This window comes from Pelophylax lessonae (genome assembly GCF_965119305.1).
Source record: "Pelophylax lessonae genome assembly, chromosome: 4".
NCBI classification, from domain to species: Eukaryota; Metazoa; Chordata; class Amphibia; order Anura; family Ranidae; genus Pelophylax; species Pelophylax lessonae.
The window spans coordinates 288,302,981-288,327,087 of NC_138771.1; the positions used below are offsets into that span (position 1 = coordinate 288,302,981).

The window sequence follows — 24,107 nt, forward strand, 5'->3', positions numbered from 1 at the left end:
TTTACAGTAACAGTGCATATATATAGCACTGATTACTGCAGTAATGTCACTGGTACCCCCAAAAGTGTCAAAAATGTCAGTCAGGGGTCCGGTCTGTCCGCCGCAATGTCGCAGTCCCGCAAAAAAAATCGCAGATCGCCGCCATTACGCGTTAAAAAAAAAACACCAAAAATGACAGAAATCTTTCCCTTTGTTAGTAAACGCAATAACTTTTGCGCAAACCAATCAAAATACGCTTATTGCGATTTTTTTTACCAAACATATGTAGCATAAAACAAATTGGCCAAAAACTTTTAAAAAAATTGGTTTTTACATCTTTTTTGGGGGGAATTTCATATAAAAAAATGTGAAAAATATTGTTATTTTTTCAAAATAAACGCTCTTTTTTTGTTTATAGCGCAAAAAGTAAAAATCGCACAGGTGATCAAATACCACCAAAAGAAAGCTCTGTTTGTGGGAAAAAAAGGACGTAAATTTCGTTTGGGTACGGCGTCGCACGACCGCGCAATTGTCAGTTGAAGTCGCACAGCGCCGAATCGCAAAAAGTGGCCTGGACGGAAGACAGCAAAATCCTCCGGTTGTAAAGTGGTTAAAAGACACCTATGATAAAAATTATAGACCCTTCATTTCTTTGTAAATAGGCAAACTTACAAAATCTGCAGGGGATTAAATAAATATTTTGCTCACTGTACATAATTACACTGGTTTACGTTGGATCAATGTATGAAAAAAAACTGCCACACCTAAATGTCCGCTTTAAAATGGTAGCAAAGTCAAAAAGTTGACTTTACCTTACAGGTAAGATTATAGAAAGTCTTATCTGTCGGTACCTTTGAAATGACTTGAACTTGCGCTGTTTAACAAACACTGGCAGCAGCTTGAGCCAATAGTGTATTTAGTGCATAAGCAGTACTCTCTGCATGAACGGAACTCTTGAGTGTGCACGTGTCCAGTGTTGCAGTGTGCGCCCAGCCCTGTGTTTTGTATAGGGCAGGTTAAGCCACTATAAAAGAGTACGCCGTACCGTCTGGTCACACCCCCAGTTGAAGTCGGATATGACGAAACGCGTAGGGGCGTGACCAAACGGTGTCCTTGGTTACCGATGCAGCAGAGGAACTGGATGATTCGGAGGAACTTGCTACTCGGCGTGGAGCCATTACAAGCGTCCGAAGGATGTCCACAACTCCGATTACTGTACAAGGTTTTATGCGATAATCTGCTTGTCCGCAAGTGAGTGTAATGTGCGGGATGTTTTTATTAATAAATTACGTGAAAACAATATCACACTAGTTGAGCTTTTTTCCTTTGCATACAAGGGAGCCATATTATCCGAAGGGGTGTCTGTAACGGTCCGGTGGTGCTTTACTGTTTGATATCTATGAGCTGTGTGCCTGATCCACGAGAGTGGGGGGCATAAACATCTGGTGAGTGTCCCATTCAGCTACTATCCCGGCACAGTGGTGGTGGAGAGTGGGGTGTCCTTCCTAATATCACAGATTATCACTACTCCCTGAAGATTGTCGGCAGTTGCTTACTTTTGAACACATGGACTCTATGGACTAGTGTGTGTGCTATGAATAACCATAAGGGCCTTTTTGTATGATTTTATTGTGCACATAGGTCTTGGCCTGCATACCAGGTTTATACACAACTGTGTGGTGGTAAGGGGTTCCCACCATCCTTGTGCTACTGTTATTTCTAATATATATGTTTTTTTACATATACATCAAATTTAATTTCTTTATTTTGGTATTTTTTAAGTAGCATCATTTTTTTATGTATTTACTTTTCCACCTGCCTCCTAAGCGCATAGGGTTACTCTCTGGATTTCTATCCACAACAAATTATTGTGAGTATCATTTTTAGTAAATAAATATTTTGCCCACTGTACATAATTACACTGGTTTAAGTTGGATCAATGTATGAAAAAAAAAAAAAAACTGCCACGCCTAAATGTCAGCTTTAAAATGGTAGCAAAGTCAAAAGGTTGACTTTACCTTACAGGTAAGATTATAGAAAGTCTTACCTGTAGGTACCTTTGAAATGGCTTGAACTTGCGCTGTTTAATAAATACTGGCAGCAGCTTGAGTCGATAGTGTATTTAGTGCACAGAGATGTATAGTAACTAAGTAGAACTCCTTCACTACTGTACTTAAGTACCGAAAGGCGGTATCTGTACTTTCCTAGAGTAGAATTTTTTTCTCCTACTTCCACTTTTACTTCACTACATTTTTTCAATGATTTCAATACTTCTACTCCGATATTTTTTTTTGTGCTTCATAGTTACTCGTTACAATTATAAAAATTACCACTGCCAGAAAAGTAGATGGCAGGTTTCATGAAGCTGAAAACATGTGTATTATCAGCGCATACGAAAGTAAAATCTACTGTATGTATAAATAAAAGCTGCATTTGAAATAATAAAAAACAATATGATGTTCAAACTTTTGACTTCTTTCTTTAACCACTTGCCGACCGCCGCACGACTATCTACGTCGGCGGTCAGCCCCTCACAGGCAAAGTGACGTAGGGCTACGTCACTAGCTTGTGAGGGTCTAGGGAGCGAGCGCGCGCCCCCGGAGGCGTGCTCCCGCTCCCGAGTGGTCACGGACCCCCCCGCGCGTGTGACCGGCGGACCCGATGTCCGCCGGCCACTCTGCGATCGGCGGGGGAGAGGGAGAATGTCAGGCAGCTTGTGTAAACAAGCTGCCTGTCATTCTCCTCGCTGTATGAGAGCTGATCATCTGGATCTACTATGTAGATCCGTTGATCAGTCTGCATACAGCTGAAGCCCCAGCCAATCACAGTTAGAATCACGCCCCTAGGGACACACACAGCCCCTCCCTCTGAAATAAAGTTAACCCCTTCACTACCAGTGTATTTTTACAGTAACAGTGCATATATATAGCACTGATTACTGTAGAAATGTCACTGGTAACCCCAAAAGTGTCAAAAATGTCAGTCAAGGGTCCGATCTGTCCGCCGCAATGTCGCAGTACCGCAAAAAAAATCGCAGATCGCCGCCATTACGCGTTAAAAAAAAAAACAACAAAAATGACAAAAATCTTTCCCTTAGTTAGTAAACACAATAACTTTTGCGCAAACCAATCAAAATACGCTTTTTGCGATTTTTTTTACCAAACATAGGTAGCATAAAACAAATTGGCCGAAAATTTTAAAAAATTTTGATTTTTACATTTTTTTTTGGGGGGAATTTCATATAAAAAAAAGGGAAAAATATTGCTATTTTTGCAAAATGGACGCTCTTTTTTTGTTTATAGCGCATGATCAAAAAATCGCACAGGTGATCAAATACCGCCAAAAGAAAGCTCTGTTTGTGGGAAAAAAAGGACGCCAAATTCGTTTAGGTACAGCGTCGCACGACCGCGCAATTCTCCGTTAAAGTCACGCAGTGCCGAATCGCAAAATACCCCCTGGTCGGAATGGGGGTAAAATCTTCCGGGGCTTAAGTGGTTAATAACTACATAACACAGTACTTGTACTTTTACTTTCAGTACTTGAGTAGCAATTTTTTTTCAAAACTACTGGTACTTTTACTTTTAGTACTTGAGTAGCAAGATTTTTAAAAAAACTGCTTGCATTACTTAAGTACAAAAAATGTTGAATACTTTAGTACTTCTACTCAAGTCACTTTTTGATCGAGCACTTCCACTTCTACTCAAGTCACTTTTTGATCATGCACTTGTACTTTTACTCGAGTATGTGTTTTGAGTACTTTATACAACTCTGTTAGTGCATAAGCAGTACTCTCTGAATGAACGGAACTCTGAGTGCGCACGTGTCCACGTGATATCTGAATGGCCAGGCCACGATGACGATAAGAACACGCAAATCGGCAAGGACGACAGAGTGAAGAAGGATGTGCCTGCAGCAGTGACAGCACACTGCTGAAGGACCCTGTTTGGATGGTAAGTCTGTCAAAATGTGCTAGTAGGAGGTGCATACTAGCACATTATAGCATTAACCTGCAGGGGAACATTTTTTTTTTTTTTACATTTCCTACCGTATTAGGAAGACAGTATAGTGCTCACCTCTGCATCTATGCTCCAACTCTTGCTGCTGGCTAAAAGCTGACAACACAGCCTCCGGTGATACAGCAATCTGGCTCTTCCACACATCTTGTGTATAGAACTCCACAGTATGTGCCCCCGATATCCCTGCAGTGTGCTCTATGAACTGCAGCAAACTTTTCACAGCCTCCTTCACCTGATCTGTGCTGGCAGAAGATAACTGGGCAAACATCCTGATGGACAAAAAATGGTATTAATAAAATGCATTGAGGGCATAGGTTTACTTTTTATTTCATGTGACAATTGTTAGTGTGTAAGAAGCACATGCTACTCACATGTCAAATATCTGTACATAACATACACATCACTATGGTCTGATTGCCCTGTACTGCCCTGACAGTGGAGAAAAGTAGATCTCACCCACTGATCACCTCTTATATGACAGGTCTGGAGGAACACATGTCTGGGTGCAGGAAAGTGACGTCACCGGGCCATGTGACTCCAGCCTTTCCTTGCTGCAGAAAGAAACAGGGAAGGGAAATGGAAAGTGAGGAGAGGAATAGAGAGGGAACCCCGGAAGAGGATGTCAGGGTACGTTTGAGAACGGATGGTTGAATACTGAGCAGGACACATGCACAGCAAAGTCATTAGACAGTAAAGTGACCCTACCTGTTATATAAGTAAGACGTATAATATGTACGTGTGTATACTCTACTGAATCATTACACTGTGCTGTGTGTGTGTCACTCAGCTCCTCCACCCCTCCCTCTCTGCATCTGCAATACATCCCTAGGTGCTGCACTGTGATGCGGTGACGTCATCGAGCCGCGACTCTGAAGGAAGTCTCGTGGAGTAGTAGTATGGCTTCCTCCGGTTCAGGGGGCGCACAGTACAGGAGGAGAGCCGGGCCCTCTGGGGGAAAAGGAAGGGGCTCCGGGGATGGAGGGGGAAGAGGGGCCGCTCAGAAGAAAGCGGAGCCCGGTATGGTGTCTGTGCAGAGGAAGAGCGGACAGAATGTAAACAGATGGGGGAAAGACAAGAGGAGGTGGAAGAGCGCCCAGCAGATCACAGCGGGGAGTGCCAAGGAGGGTGAGTGTGATCTGTGTGTGCCAAACGTTCACCAGCATACCACAGATCATTAAATTAAGTGGGATATACACTATAAGAAAATCGCTCGAACGATTGTCTGATTTTCCTCGTTGTTTCACAGCAAATCGGAACCGATAAAAGAAAATTTGATCGAAAACAAGCTTTTTTTTGTTTGTTTCTGATCAAGCGCAGTCTTTCGTTTCCTACGAAAACAGTACACATTAGCCTGGGTTCACACATATGTGGTGCGGGTTCCCGCATCACATCTCCCCCGCAGGCAGATCACACTGCCCTCTGAACTGCTGCGGGTGTCAGTACAAACTTAATGACACACCCCCCCCCCCCAGATCAGATCGCAGTGCAAACTGTGAATTTGGACAGGAATTGGATCGCCCCCATGCAATCGGATTCCAATGCGGGGGGGGGGGGGAAGGTTCCTGCACCTTTTTCAAACCTGTTAAAGCGGAGTTCCGTGAGAATTACCTACCCGTGAGAAAAACCTACCCTCGTCACTTCCGGTTGCACGGCACTGTATGCGATTCGGCGTTTACATTAAAACAGCTGTGCTGCAATACGAGTGATCTCCTCTCCTATCCCTGTCACTTCCCTCATCTCGGCTAGTAAATATAAAAGCGGCGGCGGCTGTATGAGAACATAAATCACGGAGCCGAGACCCGCTTTTATATTTACTAGCCAAGATCAGGGCAGTGACAGGGACAGGAGCGGAGATGACTTGTATTGCAGCACAGCTGTTTTAATGTAAGCGTGGCGTGCGTAGGTTTTTTTCACGGACACCCTGATAATTTCCTACTAGTGCGCATGCGCACTAGTCAGGTCCTCAGCTCTTTCATTAGGTATCCGGGGCTGTGAGCATGCGCAGTGCTGCTCAGCTGTTCCTGGCCGGAAGTGACGAGGGTAGGTTTTTCTCACGGGGTAGGTAATTCTCACGTTACACTGGCCACAAAAACATTTTTTCAATGAACATACCCCCGGGACAGTCAGGGCTAGTGCATTCCACAATGGATAGCCTCTGATCTGTCCCAGTTCGCACTTACCTGCAAGAAGAAATACTTACTTTTAAAATTTCTTCTCCAGCGCTGCCATCTCAGGTGTGGGCAGCTGAAGCCAGCACGATCCTCTTCCGTGTCCTCTTCCGTCCTCTTTGGTCCCACGATGCAGTGCGCCAGCCCCACCGTCACTTCCGGGTCTTCAGCGTCATCTCTGCACAGCTTCTGGGCATGCCCAGAAGCTGTTTAGCAAGGTATGACACGCCTGCACCGGAACTGACGTCGGGGCTGGTGCAGGTGCATTGATTCCTGGGAGCGATGACGTTCAGCTCCCAGGAATCATTGCAAAGCGGAAGTGACGGCACGGATCATGCGGCCGAGGGAGGAAGTGGAAAGAAGGTGAGTATTTGTTTTTCTGCAATTGCAAGGTAAGTAAAAAAAAAAAAAAATCCTAACTACCCATTTTTTTCTCAGGTGAGCTATAGCAAGCGGATGGCCCAAAATCGACTGTCGATTTTGTGGCCGGAACTCCACTTTAAGGTGCTTATTGCCTCTTGGCCTTTCCGCCATCAGGCATCAGTGATGCAGGTTTACAAGGCGGCTACCTGGTCGTCAGTGCACACTTTCACAAACGTTTATGAAGTACTGGCATCTGTGGATGCTGCTTTTGGCCGCAAGGTTTTGCAGGCTGCTGTTTAGAGGACCTGGTCCTCTTTGAGGGTGTATTGTTTTCTGTTGTTCCTGGTTGAGCTTCTGTTTACCTGGTTGGCTAGGTTTAGCCTTTTGGGAATTTTTTTTTTCTGCTGTGTTTTTCCCACCTTTCACGTTTTAACACTGCTTTGGGACGTCCCAATGGTTAAGAAAATTCTGGAGCTGTGTCTGTCAATGAATGAAAGAGAAAATTGGATTTTTGTCTTACTGTAAAATCCTTTTCTCTGCTGTTCATTGACGAACACAGCACCCACCCCTCTATTGAGTTGCGTTATTTTTCTTCTGACGCTGCTTGCAACAAAATGTAATGCCTATAGCAGAGTGTGTGAGTATACCACCTGGGACTGCCCCATTGGCGTGCTAAAGCTTTTTCCTGCCTAGTGGCCTCCTGTAAGGGGCAGCATAACCCAATGGTTAAGAAGATTCTGGAGCTGTGTCCGTCAATGAACATCAGAGAAAAGGATTTTGGGGTAAGGCAAAAATCCAGTTTTTTACCACTGTACATACTGTATTTTCTGGCGTATAAGACTACTTTTGAACCTCAAAAAAATCCCCCAAAAATGGGAGGTCGCCTTATACGCCGAGTATAATATCTCCAAGGTAACCTAAGTATAAGTATTACCGGTAGATCATGTAATAGGGGGGTCGTCTTATATGCCCAGTCGTCTTATACGCCGGAAAATACGGTACTTTAAATGTTTGCACACATTTTACATGCATTCAGCATAAAATACAGCCACAATCAAACTAAAGTAGTTTTTTTTTTTTTTTTTTTTTTTTTTTTTGAGGGGGGGGGGGGTTTGCACAGCTACAGGCCAAAACTGAGCAGTGTGAATGTGCCTATACTATGCAATACTAGTGCATTCAGATCCATATAAGTTATTGACTTGAACACAGCATATCATAAAAACATTTTAACCGACAAGAAACTCTTTTGCTTAGGGGAAAGGAGCAGCATTTGAAATGAGAAAACTACAGAAGGTGACTCTTAATATTAACCTCTCCAATGGCTGATAAGTCCTCATTTCATTCTTTGCAAGAGCGACAGTCTCCAACAGAATCTACATGTCATGTATGCTTAAAGAGGTTGTAAACTTGTTTAAAATTTTTTATTTTTTTTTAAAACCTGCAAGAGAAAGACATAATGAGCTAGTATGCATCGCATACTAGCTCATTATGAAATACTTACCTTAGAACGAGCCCCCGCCGTGCCGCTCTCTTACCTGTATGACGGGCGACATGACATGTCGCTCGTCTTCCGGGATCGCGGCATCCGGTCATCTGATTGGCCGGAGCCGCGGTGACGTCACTCCCGCGCACGCGCGCGGGAGCCGACGGTCACGGCACGGGGCTCTGAAGGAACGGCACGATCAGCCGTTCCTTCAGAGCGCATGCGCCAGTGACGTCACTGGCTGCATTAAAGGTAAATATCTCCTAAACGGTACATGTTTAGGAGATATTTACAGTACCTATAGGTAAGCCTTATCATAGGCTTACCTATAGGTACAACTTCCTGAGGAGGGTTTACTTCCTCTTTAAGGATGTGACGGGTGCCTGTGTCCCAAGCTGTGGTTACATCAGGACACTATAGTGATGTTAGGGCCAGCAGGTGGAACCAAAACATTGCGTGATTGTTACACAATCAGAGTGGATTTGATTTAAATCACTAGTAAAAATTAAAATCATAATTTTTTGAAGAGGTCTGGCCTCTTTGTAGCACAGCGGCGACTCCTCTGATTCACTGTTGACTTTCTGACAGTCCCATTCCCTTTAATGGGATGGCTGGTGATGCGGCAGTGACACAACAAGGCAAGAGACGTGACGGCAGCAGGTGAATGGATTCCTGCTAACAAGTGCTGCCATAATAGAGCTGAAATGACAGGTTTAAATGTAAAGACTCATTCTTGCTGGTAGTTAGTGTGACATTGTTTGAATGCATCAATGCAGTGCGTGTTATTATTTCAGCTTTGATTCATTGAATGAGTTTATAAAAAATGTAAATATTTCAGAATATACGTATAGGCAGTATGTGTGTGTGTATATGTATGTATGTATGTGTGTATGTGTATATATATATATATATATATATAATGTGTGTGTGTGTGTGTATATAATGAGATATACACACACAATATTTATATGGATTTTTACTCCAACAGCATTTTATTAAAATACATTTGATAAAAATAAAAAAAATCATATTTAAGAGAAAAAAAAAAAATCGATTTTTATCCACTCAGTACACAATATAGTCCTAATATATTAGGAGTATATCTGTAGGAAATGCATATAATACAATCTTATGCACAGTATTTTCTTTCAGCAAAACCAAATAACTTTAATTATGACCAATATTTTTTTTTTTTTTTTTAATTATAGGGCAAGGCTTTGCTTTATGGAGAAAACAAAAAGTTCAGCTGGAATATAAAAAGCTGCAACGAAAGCAAAAGAAGACCATAGCTCAGAAAGATTTGTATGCAGATCATTACCCTGAACATTTAAAGCATCTCTACCTGGCTGAAGAAGAGAGACTGAAAAATCTAGAAAGAAAGAGGAAGCCTGAGGAGGACATCACACAGACAACAGAGGAACCGGAAGGAGGAGTGTAAGTTTACTGGTCTGTTGAACTGGTATTTATTTTACCTATACACTTCTATGACTTTTTTAAGGGACAGTTAACACCTATACAGATTTTAAAGACACATTAAAGCTGAACTGCAGGCTGAAGAAAACCTTACCCTTTCAGTGGGTCCTCATCCTCTACACTGCAGGGGTAATTTTGTTGTTGTTTTTTTCGCTTTTAAGACTAATGCCTCGTACACACGCATCGATTATTGGCCGGGAATTTTCGGCCAACGTCCGATCGGCCGATTTTCCCCTTGTTAGTATGATGCTTTCATAACCGACTCTGACTTTTCGGCCGAATAAAATCTGGTGTGCATGCTATAAAATTTTTGTTGGCCGTCAACACAACGACTGATTTTCCGTCAGTCAGTACAGATTTCGGCAGACAAAAATCTGATGAGCAAGACTGGGCATGCTCAGAGAAGAAAAAACACACGGAAAGTAAACCAGCACATGACATCACTTCTGAAGTAGATTTTTTTTGGCCGAGGAAATTCGTGTGCAGTCTTGGCACATTCCAACCAACAAAACAACACTCTGGACAAAAGTCGGACAATCAGTCGGCCGATAATCGTTGCGTGTGTACGAGGCATTAGTGATGATGAATTACTGACCTACAATGACATTGAGAGCTACAATGGATAGAACAGCAGGGAAGAGCAGCTTCAGGGGACAGGTCTTGTGAACAACCTGCAAGAATTAAAGTGGAAGCAAACCCATCGATTTACCAGTTTCCAAAAACAGTTACATTCTGTCATGCCGGAATGCTAACTGTCACATAGGTTGTGCTCTTAACCAAACTGTCAAACCATCCAATGGCCGGTGTCATTAACTGATCACATGTGCAGCATCGTAGCAGTTGAAGATTACACAGGCCAAGATGGCAGCTTCCTTGGCTGAAACTGATAGAAGGGTTTACTTCCACTCTAAGCCAAATATTTCACCTTATTCGAGTCCCCCCTTCCCCTAGACAAAATGTGTATCTAATTCTTGTAGTGTGGATGGGGACCCACTGCAAGGATAACTTTTTTTTTTTATTTTATTTTTTTTGGGCAAACTTCAGCTTTAAAGTTTTATATATATTTTTATCTGTTTTTAGTACTGTCGTCTTGCATATTATGCTTTTGTGAGTGATTTACTTATAAATGCCTTAGAGTAGTCAAGAAGTCCAAGTAGGTAACAATGAACTAAGCAGCTTTCCTGAAAATCCTAACTAAGGTATCTGCCATACCTGTAGGACATTTACTCACTCACCATCGCCTGATGCTAGGACAGGCCAGCCTTTGGACTCTCATATGAGCAAGTGCCATCCTTGTTCAGAGCCCCGCACACATGCAATGTGCTCTCCCTCCTGTCGCCATAGCCAAACTCGGTGGATTTATGGAGATTATTAGGAGTTTTTCGGGCAGACTATGATGGGGGTACAAATGGTTTACAAGGATTGCAGCTATGTTAATATTTGTTTAAGCTGCCTAGTTTAACTGCTGGGGCTTCTTGAATGTATAGACTATTTTTACAAAGGTGAAGCCTTTTAAAATACCTCTTTCAAGCTGTTTTTTCTGCCCTCACTCTCCAGTTCTCTGTTCTAGCACAGCTAGTAAATGCCACACCCCTCTTTTTTCACACAAACTTGTATTGCAAAGAAAAGGAAGGGAGCTTGTCTGACCAAGTCTGTGTAAACAGACCAAAAATGTTTTTAGAATATAAATCCGCAGCACCTATCTGCCTACATATCTGTATTTGTGACTTTAATTGGGCAGTGTCATCTGCCTGCAGTTTTTTATTCCTAAAAGGGATCTATTGTCGCAGCATACACTTTTTTTTTTTTTTTTTTTTTTTAAATTTTATAATATACGCATTGTTATGACAATAAAAATATTTAGTTATTTTTGACAATTCAATATATGCTTACTTGAAAAAAAATATAATTTCATGTTGTGATTGCTGCCTGTCTGCTGGCCAGCTCTTTCCACAACTTCCTGGACTCCTTGCAAGCTTTGCAGAGTCTCTTCCTCTCCTTTTGGTTTACTTTTGATTCCTAAGGGTACCAAGTAGAGCTGCATGACTCTGGATAAAATTAGAATCACAATTTTTTTGCTTAGAATAAAGATTTCGATTCTCTCGGCGTAGAGACCTCTTTCACATTACTGTTTTCCTTTTTTTTTAATTCATTATAGCGTATTTTTTTCCAAAAATATATTGCAACAACCGCCATTTTATTCTCTAGGTCTCTGCTAAAAAAATATGTATAATGTTTGGGGGTTCTAAAAACTTTTCTAGCAAAAAATACAGATTTTAACTTGTAAGCAACAAGTGTCAGAAAAAGGCTTAGTCTTTAAGTGGTTAAACTTACCTAATTTACAGATGGAAGTTCATTCCTTTGATCTAAAAGAGTTAAAGCTTTGAGCTGAACTCAAAGATCTAAGACTTTTTCTATGTACACAAAAGGCCTATTTCTCTCAAATATTGTTCACAAATCTGTCTAAATCTGTTAGTGAGCACTTCTCCTTTACCGAGATATGCCACACCTGTGAGGTGGATGGATTATCAAGATGCTGATTAGACAGCATGATTGTTGCACAGGTGTGCCTTAGGCTGGCCACAATAAAAGGCCACTCTTAAATTTGCAGTTTTGTCACACAGCACAATGCCACAGATGTTGCAAGTTTTGAGGGAGCGTGCAATTGGTATGCTGACTGCAGGAATGTCCACCAGATTTGTTGCCCGTGAATTGAATGTTCATTTCTGTACCATAAGCCTTCTCCAAAGGCGTTTCAGAGAATTTGGCAGTACATCCAACCGGACTGACAACAGCAGACCATGTGTAACCACACCAGCCCAGGACCTATACATCCAGTATCTTCACCTCCAAGATCGTCTGAGACCAGCCACGTGGACAGCTGCTGCAACAATCGGTTTGCATAACCAAAGAATTTCTGTACAAACTGTCAGAAACCGTCTCAGGGAAGCTCATCTGCAGGCTCATCGGCGTCTCAACCTGACTGCAGTTCATCGTCATAACCGACTTGAGTGGGCAAATGCTCCCATTCAATGGCGTTTGGCAATTTGGAGAGGTGTTCTCTTCACGGATGAATCCCAGTTTTCACTGTACAGGGCAGATGGCAGACAGCGTGTGTGGCGTCATGTGAGTGAGCGGTTTGATGTCAACGTAGTGGATCGAGTGGCCCGCAGTGGCGTTATGGTATGGACAACGAACACAGGTGCATTTTATTGATGGCATTTTGACTGCACAGAGATAACGTGAGAAGATCCTGAGGCCCATTGTTGTGCCATTCATCCACGACCATCACCTCATGTTGCAGCATGATAATGCACGGCCCCATGTTGCAAGGATCTGTACACAATTCCTGGAAGCATCCCAGGTCTTGCATGGCCAGCATACTCACCGGACATGTCACCCATTAAGCATGTTCAGGATGCTCTGGATCGGCGTATATGACAGAGTGTTCCAGGTCCTGCCAATATACAGCAACTTCGCACAGCCATTGAAGAGGAGTGGACAAACATTCCACAGGCCACAATAAACAACCTGATCAACTCTATGTGAAGGAGAAGTGTTACACTGTGAGAGGCAAATGGTGGTCACAACAGCTACTGACTGGTTTTCGCACCCCCCTAATACAGTAAAACTGCACATTTTAGAGTGGCCTTTTATTGCGGCCAGCCTAAGGCACACCTGTGCAATAATCATGCTGTCTAATCAACATCTTGATATGCCATCCTGTGAGGTGGATGGATTATCTCAGCAAAGTGCTCGCTAACACAGATTTAGACAGATTTGTGAACAATATTTGAGAGAAATAGGACATTTGTGTACAAAAAAAAAAAGTCTTAAAGCGGAGTTCCGGGCACAGAAATGATTTTTTGCTGAACATACCCCCGGGACAGTCAGGGCTAGCACATTCCACAATGGATAGACTCTGATCTGTCCCGGTTCGCACTTACCTTTTAGAAGAAATACTTACTTAGAAAATTTCTTCCACAACGTTTCCATCTCTGTTGTGGGCAGCTGAAGCCGGCGCGGTCCTCTTCTCTGTCTTCTTCCGCGTCTTCGTGTCCCAGAATGCACTGCACCGGCCCCTCTCGTCACTTCCGGCCCGGAAAAGACGAGCGGGGCCAGTGCCGTCGCATTGATTCCTGGGAGCTATGACGTTTAGCTCCCAGGAATCATCGCGAGGCAGGAAGTGACGGGGTGAGCCGCGGCTCCGAGGGAGGAAGCAGTCAGAGGTGAGTATTTACGATCTTCAATAAAAAGGTGAGTAAACAAAAAAAAATAAAAATAACTATCCAATTCCTTTTCAGGTGAGCTCTACCTAGCGGAGGGGCACAAAAAAAAAAATCGTTTTTGTGCCCGGAACTCCGCTTTAAGGCCCCTTTCACAGGAGCTTTCCGATCCGGTCCGCCTGTCAGTTTTTCAGGCGGACCTGATCGGATGCTCTATGCAGCCCAATGGAGCAGAGACCTGTCCGCTGACACCCGCTGCTATCCGGTCTGTGAAATGCGGATGGAGGGAAACCCTATTTTCCATCTGTCTGGAGGATCGGATGAAAACGGACAGGCAGTCCATTTTCATCCGATCTCCCATAGAGGAGAGCGGGGCTCTGACAGCTTCGTCTCCGCAAAGTAAGCGGAGACGGACCTGTCATCCGCCTGCTCAGCAGGGATCAGTGGATCTGTCCCCGCTGAGCAAAACGGGAGTCCGTCGGGCGCACCGCCCGCGTGAAAGGACTCGTAGATATTTAAATTCATCTCAAGAAATGGGGGCAAAAACAAAAGTGTTGCGTTTTTTTATAATTTTGTTCAGGCTGCATTCACATGTCAGCGTTTGGATCGCGGGCAGAATCGCCGCGATTCCGCCCACGATCCGGAGATTATTGCAAATCGCGGGACGCCTGTGCGTTGCCCGTGATTTGCAATAGCCCCCCAAACGCTGAGCGATGTTGCCGCGATTTCCACCTGCCGAATCGCGGTAACATCGCGCCAAAAAAATTGCGGGACGCAATACGCTCCAAAGAAGCTCTTGTACTTTTTTGGGCGTAATGCGTCCCGCAATTTTTTTTTTTTTGCGCGATGTTACCGCGATTCGGCAGGCGGAAATCGCTGCAACATCGCTCAGCGTTTGGGGGGCTATTGCAAATCACGGGCAACACACAGGCGTCCCGCGATTTGCAATAATCTCCGGATCGCGGGCGGAATCGTGCCACTAACCATACGCTGACATGTGAACGGAGCCTCAGTGTAAATATCTCCCAGCGTTACCAATGTTGATAAACATTTGCTGGAGGCTCTTTTTTTTTTTTTTGACAGCTGTGAGTGAGCAGAGAACTGTTCTGTATGACTCAAGGAAATGCTGTTTTTAAGATCGTGAGGGGGGTGAATGGAGATCGCAATAACGATTAATCGTGCAGCTCTAGTACCTTGCTGCCTGCAAGCAGTGATTCTTGTACGGATTAGGCCTCCCTAAACTCCTTCTCTCAGCAACGCTAGTACAGAAGGGAGGCTCTGTGAAATGTGTAACACAGCCGTGTCTACTTGCAGGAAGCAAGCGCTTGGGTATAGGCTGGATGGGATGATGGCTATATGCAGGATAGTGGCCAATACATAGCACTGTTAGGGAATAAGGGCAGAGACAAAAAATCTGGACTGTAAATAAAATAAAATGCAAAACACAAGGATATCCCTGGATAAGTCCAAAAAAGAAGTCCCAATAACAGTGTAAAGTCAATAGTGCAATAAGTGGTAATTGCTGCTGTAAGGGCTGCTCCAGGAGACAGTGAAGTCAAGGCTGTGGATACATGTAAATAAAGGGAAACAGAGCGCCTCTAAGTGCAGCAATTTATTAATAGCTTGAGATCACTATATAATGGCAACTCGCTAGACAGAAGTGAAGTATAGGCTTGTACACTCCGGTGGCATGTCAAAGGTGGATGTAGCCCCAGGGGTCCCGCAGAATGGGAGAATCCGTGCTGATTGGGTGGACGGAAGGACGCTGAGCAGAGGATCCTCACGTCTTCCGAGTTCTGGGTACTACATCCACCTTTGACATGCCACCTGAGTGTACAAGCCTATACTTCACTTCTGTCTAGTGAGTTGCCATTATATTGTGATCTTAAGCTATTAATAAATTGCTGCACTTAGAGGCGCTCTGTTTCCCTTTTTTTACATGTGTCTACTTGCAAGGCATAGTTATTACATGTAACAGAATTCACCCTCTTCTATTTAAACGAAGCAGAAAGTTGAGCTTGTTAATGCAGAGTGCTCTTGTCCATGTCCGCCTACTGTGCTCCGATCAGCAGGTGACCTGTGAGCTGATTCCCTGATGATCGTAATGGAATCTGCCCCATGTGAATAGGGCCTGAAGGATGAAAAAAAAACAAGAACAAAAATATCGCGGCTTACCATTCCTTTGATAAGGTGATTGCATACATTTTAAGCCTGGGGGGAAAAAAATCAATTTTAACAGGTTAAAAAAAAAAAAAATCTGCTGATCATGCCAGAAATGCATTGTCCTTGTCATGTTCATTGAGCCGACCTGAAAGCAAACACAATGTGATCTTTCTTTCTATATATTATTAGTTTCTCCATCACCCGTGTAATGGGGATTAACAAAGCCAGACATCTTTGTAGTCCAACCTAGGTGGCAACCATAGCTCCCTTCATAAATATAGTACAGTGAGTGGGTGTTGTCACCTTAGGACAGGAAGTTACTGGCAGGATTACTAGACACAAAATAAAGCAAAAAAATTAATAAAAATGAATGCAGCCACCTTATCTAAAGATTCTATTTTTTGGAAGAGTTAATATACACTTTTAAATAATAGCAAAATATTTTTTTGTTTTTCAGTATAACTTTTTTTTTTTTTTTTTTCCATGTGCAGGCCAAAAAAAAAGAAATTCAAGAATAAAACATCGAATCAGAAAGCAAAAGAAGAATATGAACGAGTTCAGCGTGAACGAGCAAAAAAACGAAAAGTAAGGACTTTTAAAAGGGGCTGTAATGTCGCATAACACAATTACTTGAATCCTCTGTTTTTTAAGATATAAAGTGCAGAGTGCGGATTTCTTTTAAATTTTAATCCTAAATACCTTTTTGCACAATTCCTCTGTGCAGTCATGTGATCTTCCTCTGTTCTCCTTCCTTGATCTGAGAACAGCAGCAAGAGGGGCTGAGATTCCCCAGTGATGCCAGCCAGCAGAGGGAGGTCACGTGGCCGCACAGAGGAGCTGTGCAAAAAGGTATTTAGGATTATGGTTTAAAAGAAAAACTAACAATCTACTGAATGTCTTGCTAAAGCAGGATACAGGTAATTGTGTTATGTATTATATTGGAATAGAGGCGGAAGGAGATCGGCTCTGCAGACACAGATTGGAGCTGACAGGCAGGGAGAGGTGCTCAGAACACAACGGGGATGACAGAGGCACCTAACCTGACCACTGTACCATGGATCAGCACCCATGTATACTTATTACGTTTTTTTTTTGTTTGTTTTTTTCTTTTCCAGTTTGCCTGTGTACTGATATACCATTAATGCACCTCTGTTGCAAAAAATAGATCTGTCTATGTTCTAGGGCAGGACTCGCCTCAGCCTCCAGTGTCTTCTATAGAAAACCCCTTCATGGCTTCCTGGTATACATGCTGCATGGGTGAACTGTAGAGTGAGGAGATACTTCAGCTAGGGATGCACCGAAATGAAAATTTTGGGCCGAAACCGAAAAGGCAGGATTCCCTTGGCCGAAAACCGAAAGACTTTTTCCCAATTTTTTTTTTAAAATAGATAGAACAGGGGCATACACCAAAAACAGGTAGCGACATACACCTGTCGCTGCCACCCTGTCACAGTATATGTACTGTGACGGGTTGGCAAGAGGTTAATTTAATTACCAATGGTATTTGTATTATGCAGCATGAGGGGGTTAATGTATTGCCACTGCTGGTCACTCATCTATTAGTGATCGACCAGTGGCAGTTAATTAACCCCTTTGTGCTGCATTAGTGCAACCAGTGTCAGTGCAACCAGTGTTAATTAACACTGATACTGGTCACACTAATGCAGCACAAAGGGGTTAATTAACTGCCACTGGTCGGTCACTAATGCATCAGTGACCTGCAGTGACAATACATTAACCCCTCATGCTTCATAATACAAATATCATTGGTAAGCTGAAATAAGGTGCAACAAATGCAGCTTGCATAAACCAATTTGTGACACTAGCAGCGCTAAAAAATTTTTTTTAGCGCTGCTAGTGTCACAAATTGGTTTATGCAAGCTGCATTTGTTGCACCTTATTTCAGTTTTCCCCTTGTATAGCAGCAGCTTTCACCTTCACGGTTTTTATTTCAATTGTGATTTTACACGTATTAGTGTTTTGAACTCTTGCTCCTTTGATCTACATCATTGGTAAGCTGCCTCAGCTCCGCCCCCATCTCCCACCCCGTCCCACCACCCCCAACGGCCTCAGCTCTCCCCCATCTCCCCCTCCCCCCTCTGGCTCAGCGTCCCTCCTCGGGTGTCCTTCATTCAAAAGTCCCGCCTCTGGCCGGCGGCACCGCCTCCCGGTGATGTCACTACTACGATCTGTGTTGAATGAAGTGATACACTGGGCGGGAGGGCGGGGCGAGCGGCCGCTATAGATAAAACTATGTGATCCATCCCTGTCAGCTCAGCCGGACTATGTGTGAATGAGAACAGAACTGACCTGACACCGGGCGGGGGGGGGGGCGGGGCGAGCGGCCGCTATTAGCTGTAACTGTGAGCGCTTCACCTCCCTGTCAGTGGAGATACATGCCTGACAGTGAAATGAAGCTCTCCCATAGTTACAGCTAATAGCGGCCGCTCCAACCCCCCCCCCCCCCCCCCGCCCGGTGTCAGGTCACTTCTCATTCACATATAGTCGTGCTGAGCTGACAGGGAAGGATCACATAGTTCTATCAATAGCGGCCGCTCAGGTCTTTTGCAGACTCCATCAGGTTTTCTTCCAGAATGGTCCTGTATTTGGCTCCATCCATCTTCCCATCAATTTTAACCATCTTCCCTGTCCCTGCTGAAGAAAAGCAGGCCCAAACCATGATGCTGCCACCACCATGTTTGACAGTGGGGATGGTGTGTTCAGGGTGATGAGCTGTTTCTTTTACGCCAAACATAACGTTTTGCATTGTTGCCAAAAAGTTTGATTTTGGTTTCATCTTTCCACATGTTTGGTGTGTCTCCCAGGTGGCTTGTGGCAAACTTTAAACAACACTTTTTATGGATATCTTTAAGAAATGGCTTTCTTCTTGCCACTCTTCCATAAAGGCCAGATTTGTGCAGTATACGACTGATTGTTGTCCTATGGAAGAGTCTCCCACCTCAGCTGTAGATCTCTGCAGTTCATCCAGAGTGATCATGGGCCTCTTGGCTGCATCTCTGATCAGTCTTCTCCTTGTATGAGCTGAAAGTTTAGAGGGACGGCCAGGTCTTCGTAGATTTGCAGTGGTCTGATACTCCTTCCATTTCAATATTATCGCTTGCACAGTGCTCCTTGGGATGTTTAAAGCTTTGGAAATCGGCTTTAAACTTCTCCACATCAGTATCTCGGACCTGCCTGGTGTGTTTCTTGTTCTTCATGATGCTCTCTGCGCTTTAAACGGACCTCTGAGACTATCACAGTGCAGGTGCATTTATACGGAGACTTGATTACACACAGGTGGATTCTATTTATCATCATTAGTCATTTAGGTCAACATTGGATCATTCAGAGATCCTCACTGAACTTCTGGAGAGAGTTTGCTGCACTGAAAGTAAAAGGGCTGAATAGTTTTGCACGCCCAATTTTTCAGTTTTTAATTTGTTAACAAAGTTTGAAATATCCAATAAATTTCATTCCACTTCATGATTGTGTCCCACTTGTTGTTGATTCTTTACAAAAAATTACAGTTTTATATCTTTATGTTTGAAGCCTGAAATGTGGCAAAAGGTCGCAAAGTTCAAGGGGGCTGAATACTTTCGCAAGGCACTGTATATGTATATATGTATGTATATGTATGTCTATATATACAGAACAGACCAAAAGTTTGGACACACCTTCTCATTCAAAGAGTTTTTTTCTTTATTTTCATGACTATGAAAATTGTAGAGTCACACTTCAAGAGGTAGTCACCTGAAATGGTCTTCCAACAGTCTTGAAGGAGTTCCCAGAGATGCTTAGCACTTGTTGGCCCTTTTGCCTTCACTCTGCGGTCCAGCTCACCCCAAACCATCTCGATTGGGTTCAGGTCCGATAACTGTGGAGGCCAGGTCATCTGGCGCAGCACCCCATCATTCTCCTTCTTGGTCAAATAGCCCTTACACAGCCTGGAGGTGTGTTTGGGGTCATTGTCCTGTTGAAAAATAAAACGATGGTCCAACTAAACGCAAACCAGATGGAATAGCATGTCGCTGCAAGATGCTGTGGTAGCCATGCTGGTTCAGTATGCCTTCAATTTTGAATAAATCCCCAACAGTGTCACCAGCAAAGCACCCCCACACCATCACACCTCTTCCTCCATGCTTCACGGTGGGAACCCGGCATGTAGAGTCCATCCGTTCACCTTTTCTGCGTCGCACAAAGACACGGTGGTTGGAACCAAAGATCTCAAATTTGGACTCCTCAGACCAAAGCACAGATTTCCACTGGTCTAATGTCCATTCCTTGTGTTCTTTAGCCCAAACAAGTCTCTTCTGCTTGTTGCCTTTCTTTAGCAGTGGTTTCCTAGCAGATATTCTACCATGAAGGCCTGATTCACACAGTCTCCTCTTAACAAATGTTCTAGGGATGTGTCTGCTGCTAGAACTCCGTGTGCCATTGACCTTGTCTCTAATCTGAGCTGCTGTTAACCTGCGATTTCTGAGGCTGGTGACTCAGATGAACTTATCCTCCGCAGCAGAGGTGACTCTTGGTCTTCCTTTCCTGGGGCGGTCCGCATGTGAGCCAGTTTTTGTAGCGCTTGATGGTTTTTGTGACTGCACTTGGGGACACTTTCAAAGTTTTCCCAATTTTTCGGACTGACTGACCTTCATGTCTTAAAGTAATGATGGCCACTCGTTTTCCTGTACTTAGCTGCTTTTTTCTTGCCATAATACAAATTCTAACAGTCTATTCAGTAGGACTATCAGCTGTGTATCCACCTGACTTCTGCACAACACAACTGATGGTTCCAACCCCATTTATAAGGCAAGAAATCACACTTATTAAACCTGACAGGGCACACCTGTGAAGTGAAAACCATTTCAGGGGTACTACCTCTTGAAGTGTGACTTTACAATTTTCATAGTCATGGAAATAAAGAAAACTCTTTGAATGAGAAGGTGTGTCCAAACTTTTGGTCTGCACTGTATGTATGTGTGTGTGTGTTATGTATGTACCGTATTGGCGTATAACACGCACTTTTTCCTCCTAAAAATGGAGGAAAAAGTAGCAGTGCGTGTTATACGCCGATATAAGAAAAAAAAAATGTCCAGAAAGCACTAGCAGCGCCAAGAGGTAGAAGGGGACTGGCGGCGCCGAGGAGAAGGGAGGACCGCTGTCATCAGAAGTCCCGCCTCCTATGCCGACATCAATCATAGGCGCCGGGACTTCCGATAACAGCGCGTCCTTCCTTCTCCTCGGCGCCGCCCGCCCCCTTCTACCTTTCGGCGTTGGATGCTTTCTGGACAAGTGATTTCTTTAGTGCCACTGGCGCTGGCGAGGCTGCAATAATGGGCGCTGGCGAGGCTGCAATAATGGGCGCTGGCGAGGCTGCATGTATGGGCACTGGCGAGGCTGCATGTATGGGCACTGGCGAGGCTGCATGTATGGGCGCTGGCGAGGCTGCAATTATGGGCGCTGGCGAGGCTGCAATTATGGGCGCTGGCAAGGCTGCAATTATGGGCACGGGCGAGGCTGCATGTATGGGCACTGCGCTGGCGAGGCTGCAATTATGGGCACTGGTGCTGGCGAGGCTGCATGTATGGACACTGCGCTGATGAGGCTGCATTCGTGGCCACTAGTAAGACTACATTTAATTTTTAAAAAAAATGTTCTGAGTTCAAAGCTGTTTATTTTAAATTTCAGCTTTTTTCCTGAAATTTCTGCCCTAAAATTTAGGTGCGTGTTATACGCCGATAAATACGGTATGTACGTATATGTGATATATATTATAAAATTATACTTTTTTTTTTTTTTTTTTTTTTTTTTTTTCTTAAGATGCAGGACTCCTGCAGACTGTCAGTTTATCTGTCTGCCAGGCAGTTTCACACTGACAGGACGAATAAATAAACTATCACAGCGCTCAACAGCAGCGTAATAGTTCATTGAGAACTACAAGCCCACAGCCGCAAAGGATGTTAGTAGTACGGAGAACTTCTCCCCATACTTTTGTCATGGGGAGAGCTCAGATCGCCGAGCCTATGCAGGAGCAGGAACATGTTCCATGTTCCCAAAGCCAAACTTATCCTTGAAGTTTCCTGGATGCTACAAGAAGTCAGGGCTCAGAACATCATTTTTGAGGGTGCAGGCTGCTCTGAGAGATAAGCACATCTGGATATTTTGGCTAGAAAAGACATTAGAAAGGGCTTCTGTTTATTAAGAAAAGTGAAATTTTGCCTAAAAAGGGGACCTTGTATTTTAGGACATGGGGGTTGTAGAAATACTCCTCTTGGTGCCATGTTATGAGTAGATATTGCATGCTGAATGTGCCTATTATTCCAGCATAGTAGTAAATGTCTTTTGGAAGGTGCTTACTTTGACAAAAGCTGAAATCTATCTCCTCTGTGTATATATAGCTAGATTTTGAGTCACTCCCTTTCTTCCCAGCACCTCATTACAGCCTGGTACACACTAATATTTTTTTTTTTGTTTTTTTTTTTCAGTTCAACCCAGTGGTTTGAACAAAAAAAACAAACTGTCCGCTCCAGTCGGAGCCGCTGTACTAACAATCCGACTTTAGTAAGAAATCTGCTCTGATCAGCCCCCTCCGCCATTGGCTGGGTTCGCTGATCTGGAGCCGGTCGGCTGCTGGTTTTCCAACATGCTCATCCAACAGGGTACCTTACACATGTGCAGAATGTCGGGTGTTTTTTATTGGACTGGCCGATGATGGCCTGTGTTCAACCCGTGTGTAAGGGGCTTTAGGCTCCATTCACATCTAGGTGATTTGAATAATTGAATCGGAATTGATGCGATTCTGCCTGCAGTTCAAAATTGCATCAAAACACGTGCATTGCGAAATGTGGCAAAATCGCACAGCGATTAGGGTTCCGTTAACATCTCGGCAATTTAAATAGCCTAAGTGTGAGTTGAGCCTAAGGGCCCTTTCACACTATGTTTGTCCTGTGTTTTTTTTTTTTTTCTTTTTTTTTTCCCCTTTAAATCCTATGGGACTTTTCCCACAACTGCACTACAGGTGCTGTGTATTTTGAAAGGTCCTGTATGCTGCATCTTTTGGTGTGGTTTTAAAAACCAAAACCGCAGCTTCCCACTGAAATGAATGGAAATCGCGATAAAAACGCACCGCAATCTTGCGTGTTTGGTGCCGTTTTCAGTCGTGTTCATTTTTCACAAGTGCAGGCAACCCAAAAATGCACCAGAAACGCACAGCAAACGTATCTGAAACATAGCAAAATCACGGTAAAAACGCATATGCGGTTTACTGTAATTTTGCTACAGAGCAGTGTGAAAGTACCCGAAGGATACTTTTGATGCTGCTCCACTCCAGTTCTAAATACAGTCACAATGTAACATGTCAGGATCTAAGCAGTTACTAAACTGAGTGGGGTTGATTTACTAAAACTGGAGAGTGCAAAATCTAGTGCAGCTGTGCATGGTAGCCAATCAGCTTCCATTTTTTTTTTTTTTGTTCAAGCATAATTGAACAAGCTGAAGTTAGAAGCTGATTGGCTACCATGCACAGCTGCACCAGATTTCTAAGTGCTCCAGTTTTAGTAAATCAGCCTCACTGTGTTGCTAATGTGCAGGCACATGCATGTTCAAATCGCTTTCTGTGTGAGCTGACAGGTTCTATAAATAATTTGTAAATAAGGATTCAGGTTTGTGAAATAGACCATAGCAATTTAATTTACTAGTATAAACGCTCTCATGTAACATGGGAATGTCTTATGCTCTTTGCAGGTTTGTGTAGATCTTACTCATATTCCATTCTTAGTGGGTAAGCACATAATCAAACAGCCTGCCCCTTTTAGTAAGCTTTTAGATGAATAATTCTACACCATTTTCAGGTGTTTTTGATACCTTTCCCCTCTATCAAAAATATTGCATATAACAAATCTGTTTGAAATTTTAGGAAGCAGAGGAAAACCGGAGAAAAAGAGAAGAAGCAAAAGAACTCTACACGAAAAAGAAGATGGAAGCGTATAAGATTTTGAGCACTAAAACAAAGAAAGGACAGCCCAACTTCAATGTACAAATGGAGTATCTGCTTAAAAAGATACAAAGTAACACATAGTTTAATGTTTATACTAGTGCATCATCAAAGGTGCGTTTAATGAAAGGCATCCTTTCTTTGGAGAGGTTTTCTACAAAAATAAGTATTTTAATGACTTTTTTAAATCCCTAAGTTAAAAATATGGACCTTATTTACCAAGATTTGTTAATGGTTTCAGCAAATAAA

The 24,107-nt window shown here is 43.4% G+C and overlaps 2 protein-coding genes across 3 annotated transcripts in view; one reads left to right on the forward strand and one right to left on the reverse strand.

Moving 5' to 3' along the window:
• METTL25 (methyltransferase like 25) overlaps positions 1-4,511 on the reverse strand; it is a 370,840-nt gene extending 366,329 nt beyond the window's left edge. Inside the window, exons 1-2 of one of the 2 annotated variants that reach the window (XM_082253366.1) lie at positions 4,463-4,511; positions 4,053-4,264 (exon numbers count right to left, since the gene is read on the reverse strand). In XM_082253366.1, coding sequence (XP_082109492.1) covers positions 4,053-4,263 — 211 coding nt within the window. In that variant the 5' untranslated portion in view covers position 4,264; positions 4,463-4,511. Of the gene's footprint in view, positions 1-4,052; positions 4,265-4,366 lie in introns of both variants that reach the window. The other variant, XM_082253365.1, reaches the window with a different exon arrangement.
• Positions 4,512-4,839: 328 nt separating this feature from the next.
• On the forward strand, positions 4,840-24,107 carry CCDC59 (coiled-coil domain containing 59). The gene is made up of 4 exons (XM_082255436.1): positions 4,840-5,120; positions 9,218-9,443; positions 16,363-16,456; positions 23,781-24,107. The coding sequence occupies exons 1-4, from the start codon at positions 4,892-4,894 to the stop codon at positions 23,940-23,942; spliced, it is 711 nt and encodes a 236-aa protein (XP_082111562.1). The 5' UTR covers positions 4,840-4,891; the 3' UTR covers positions 23,943-24,107.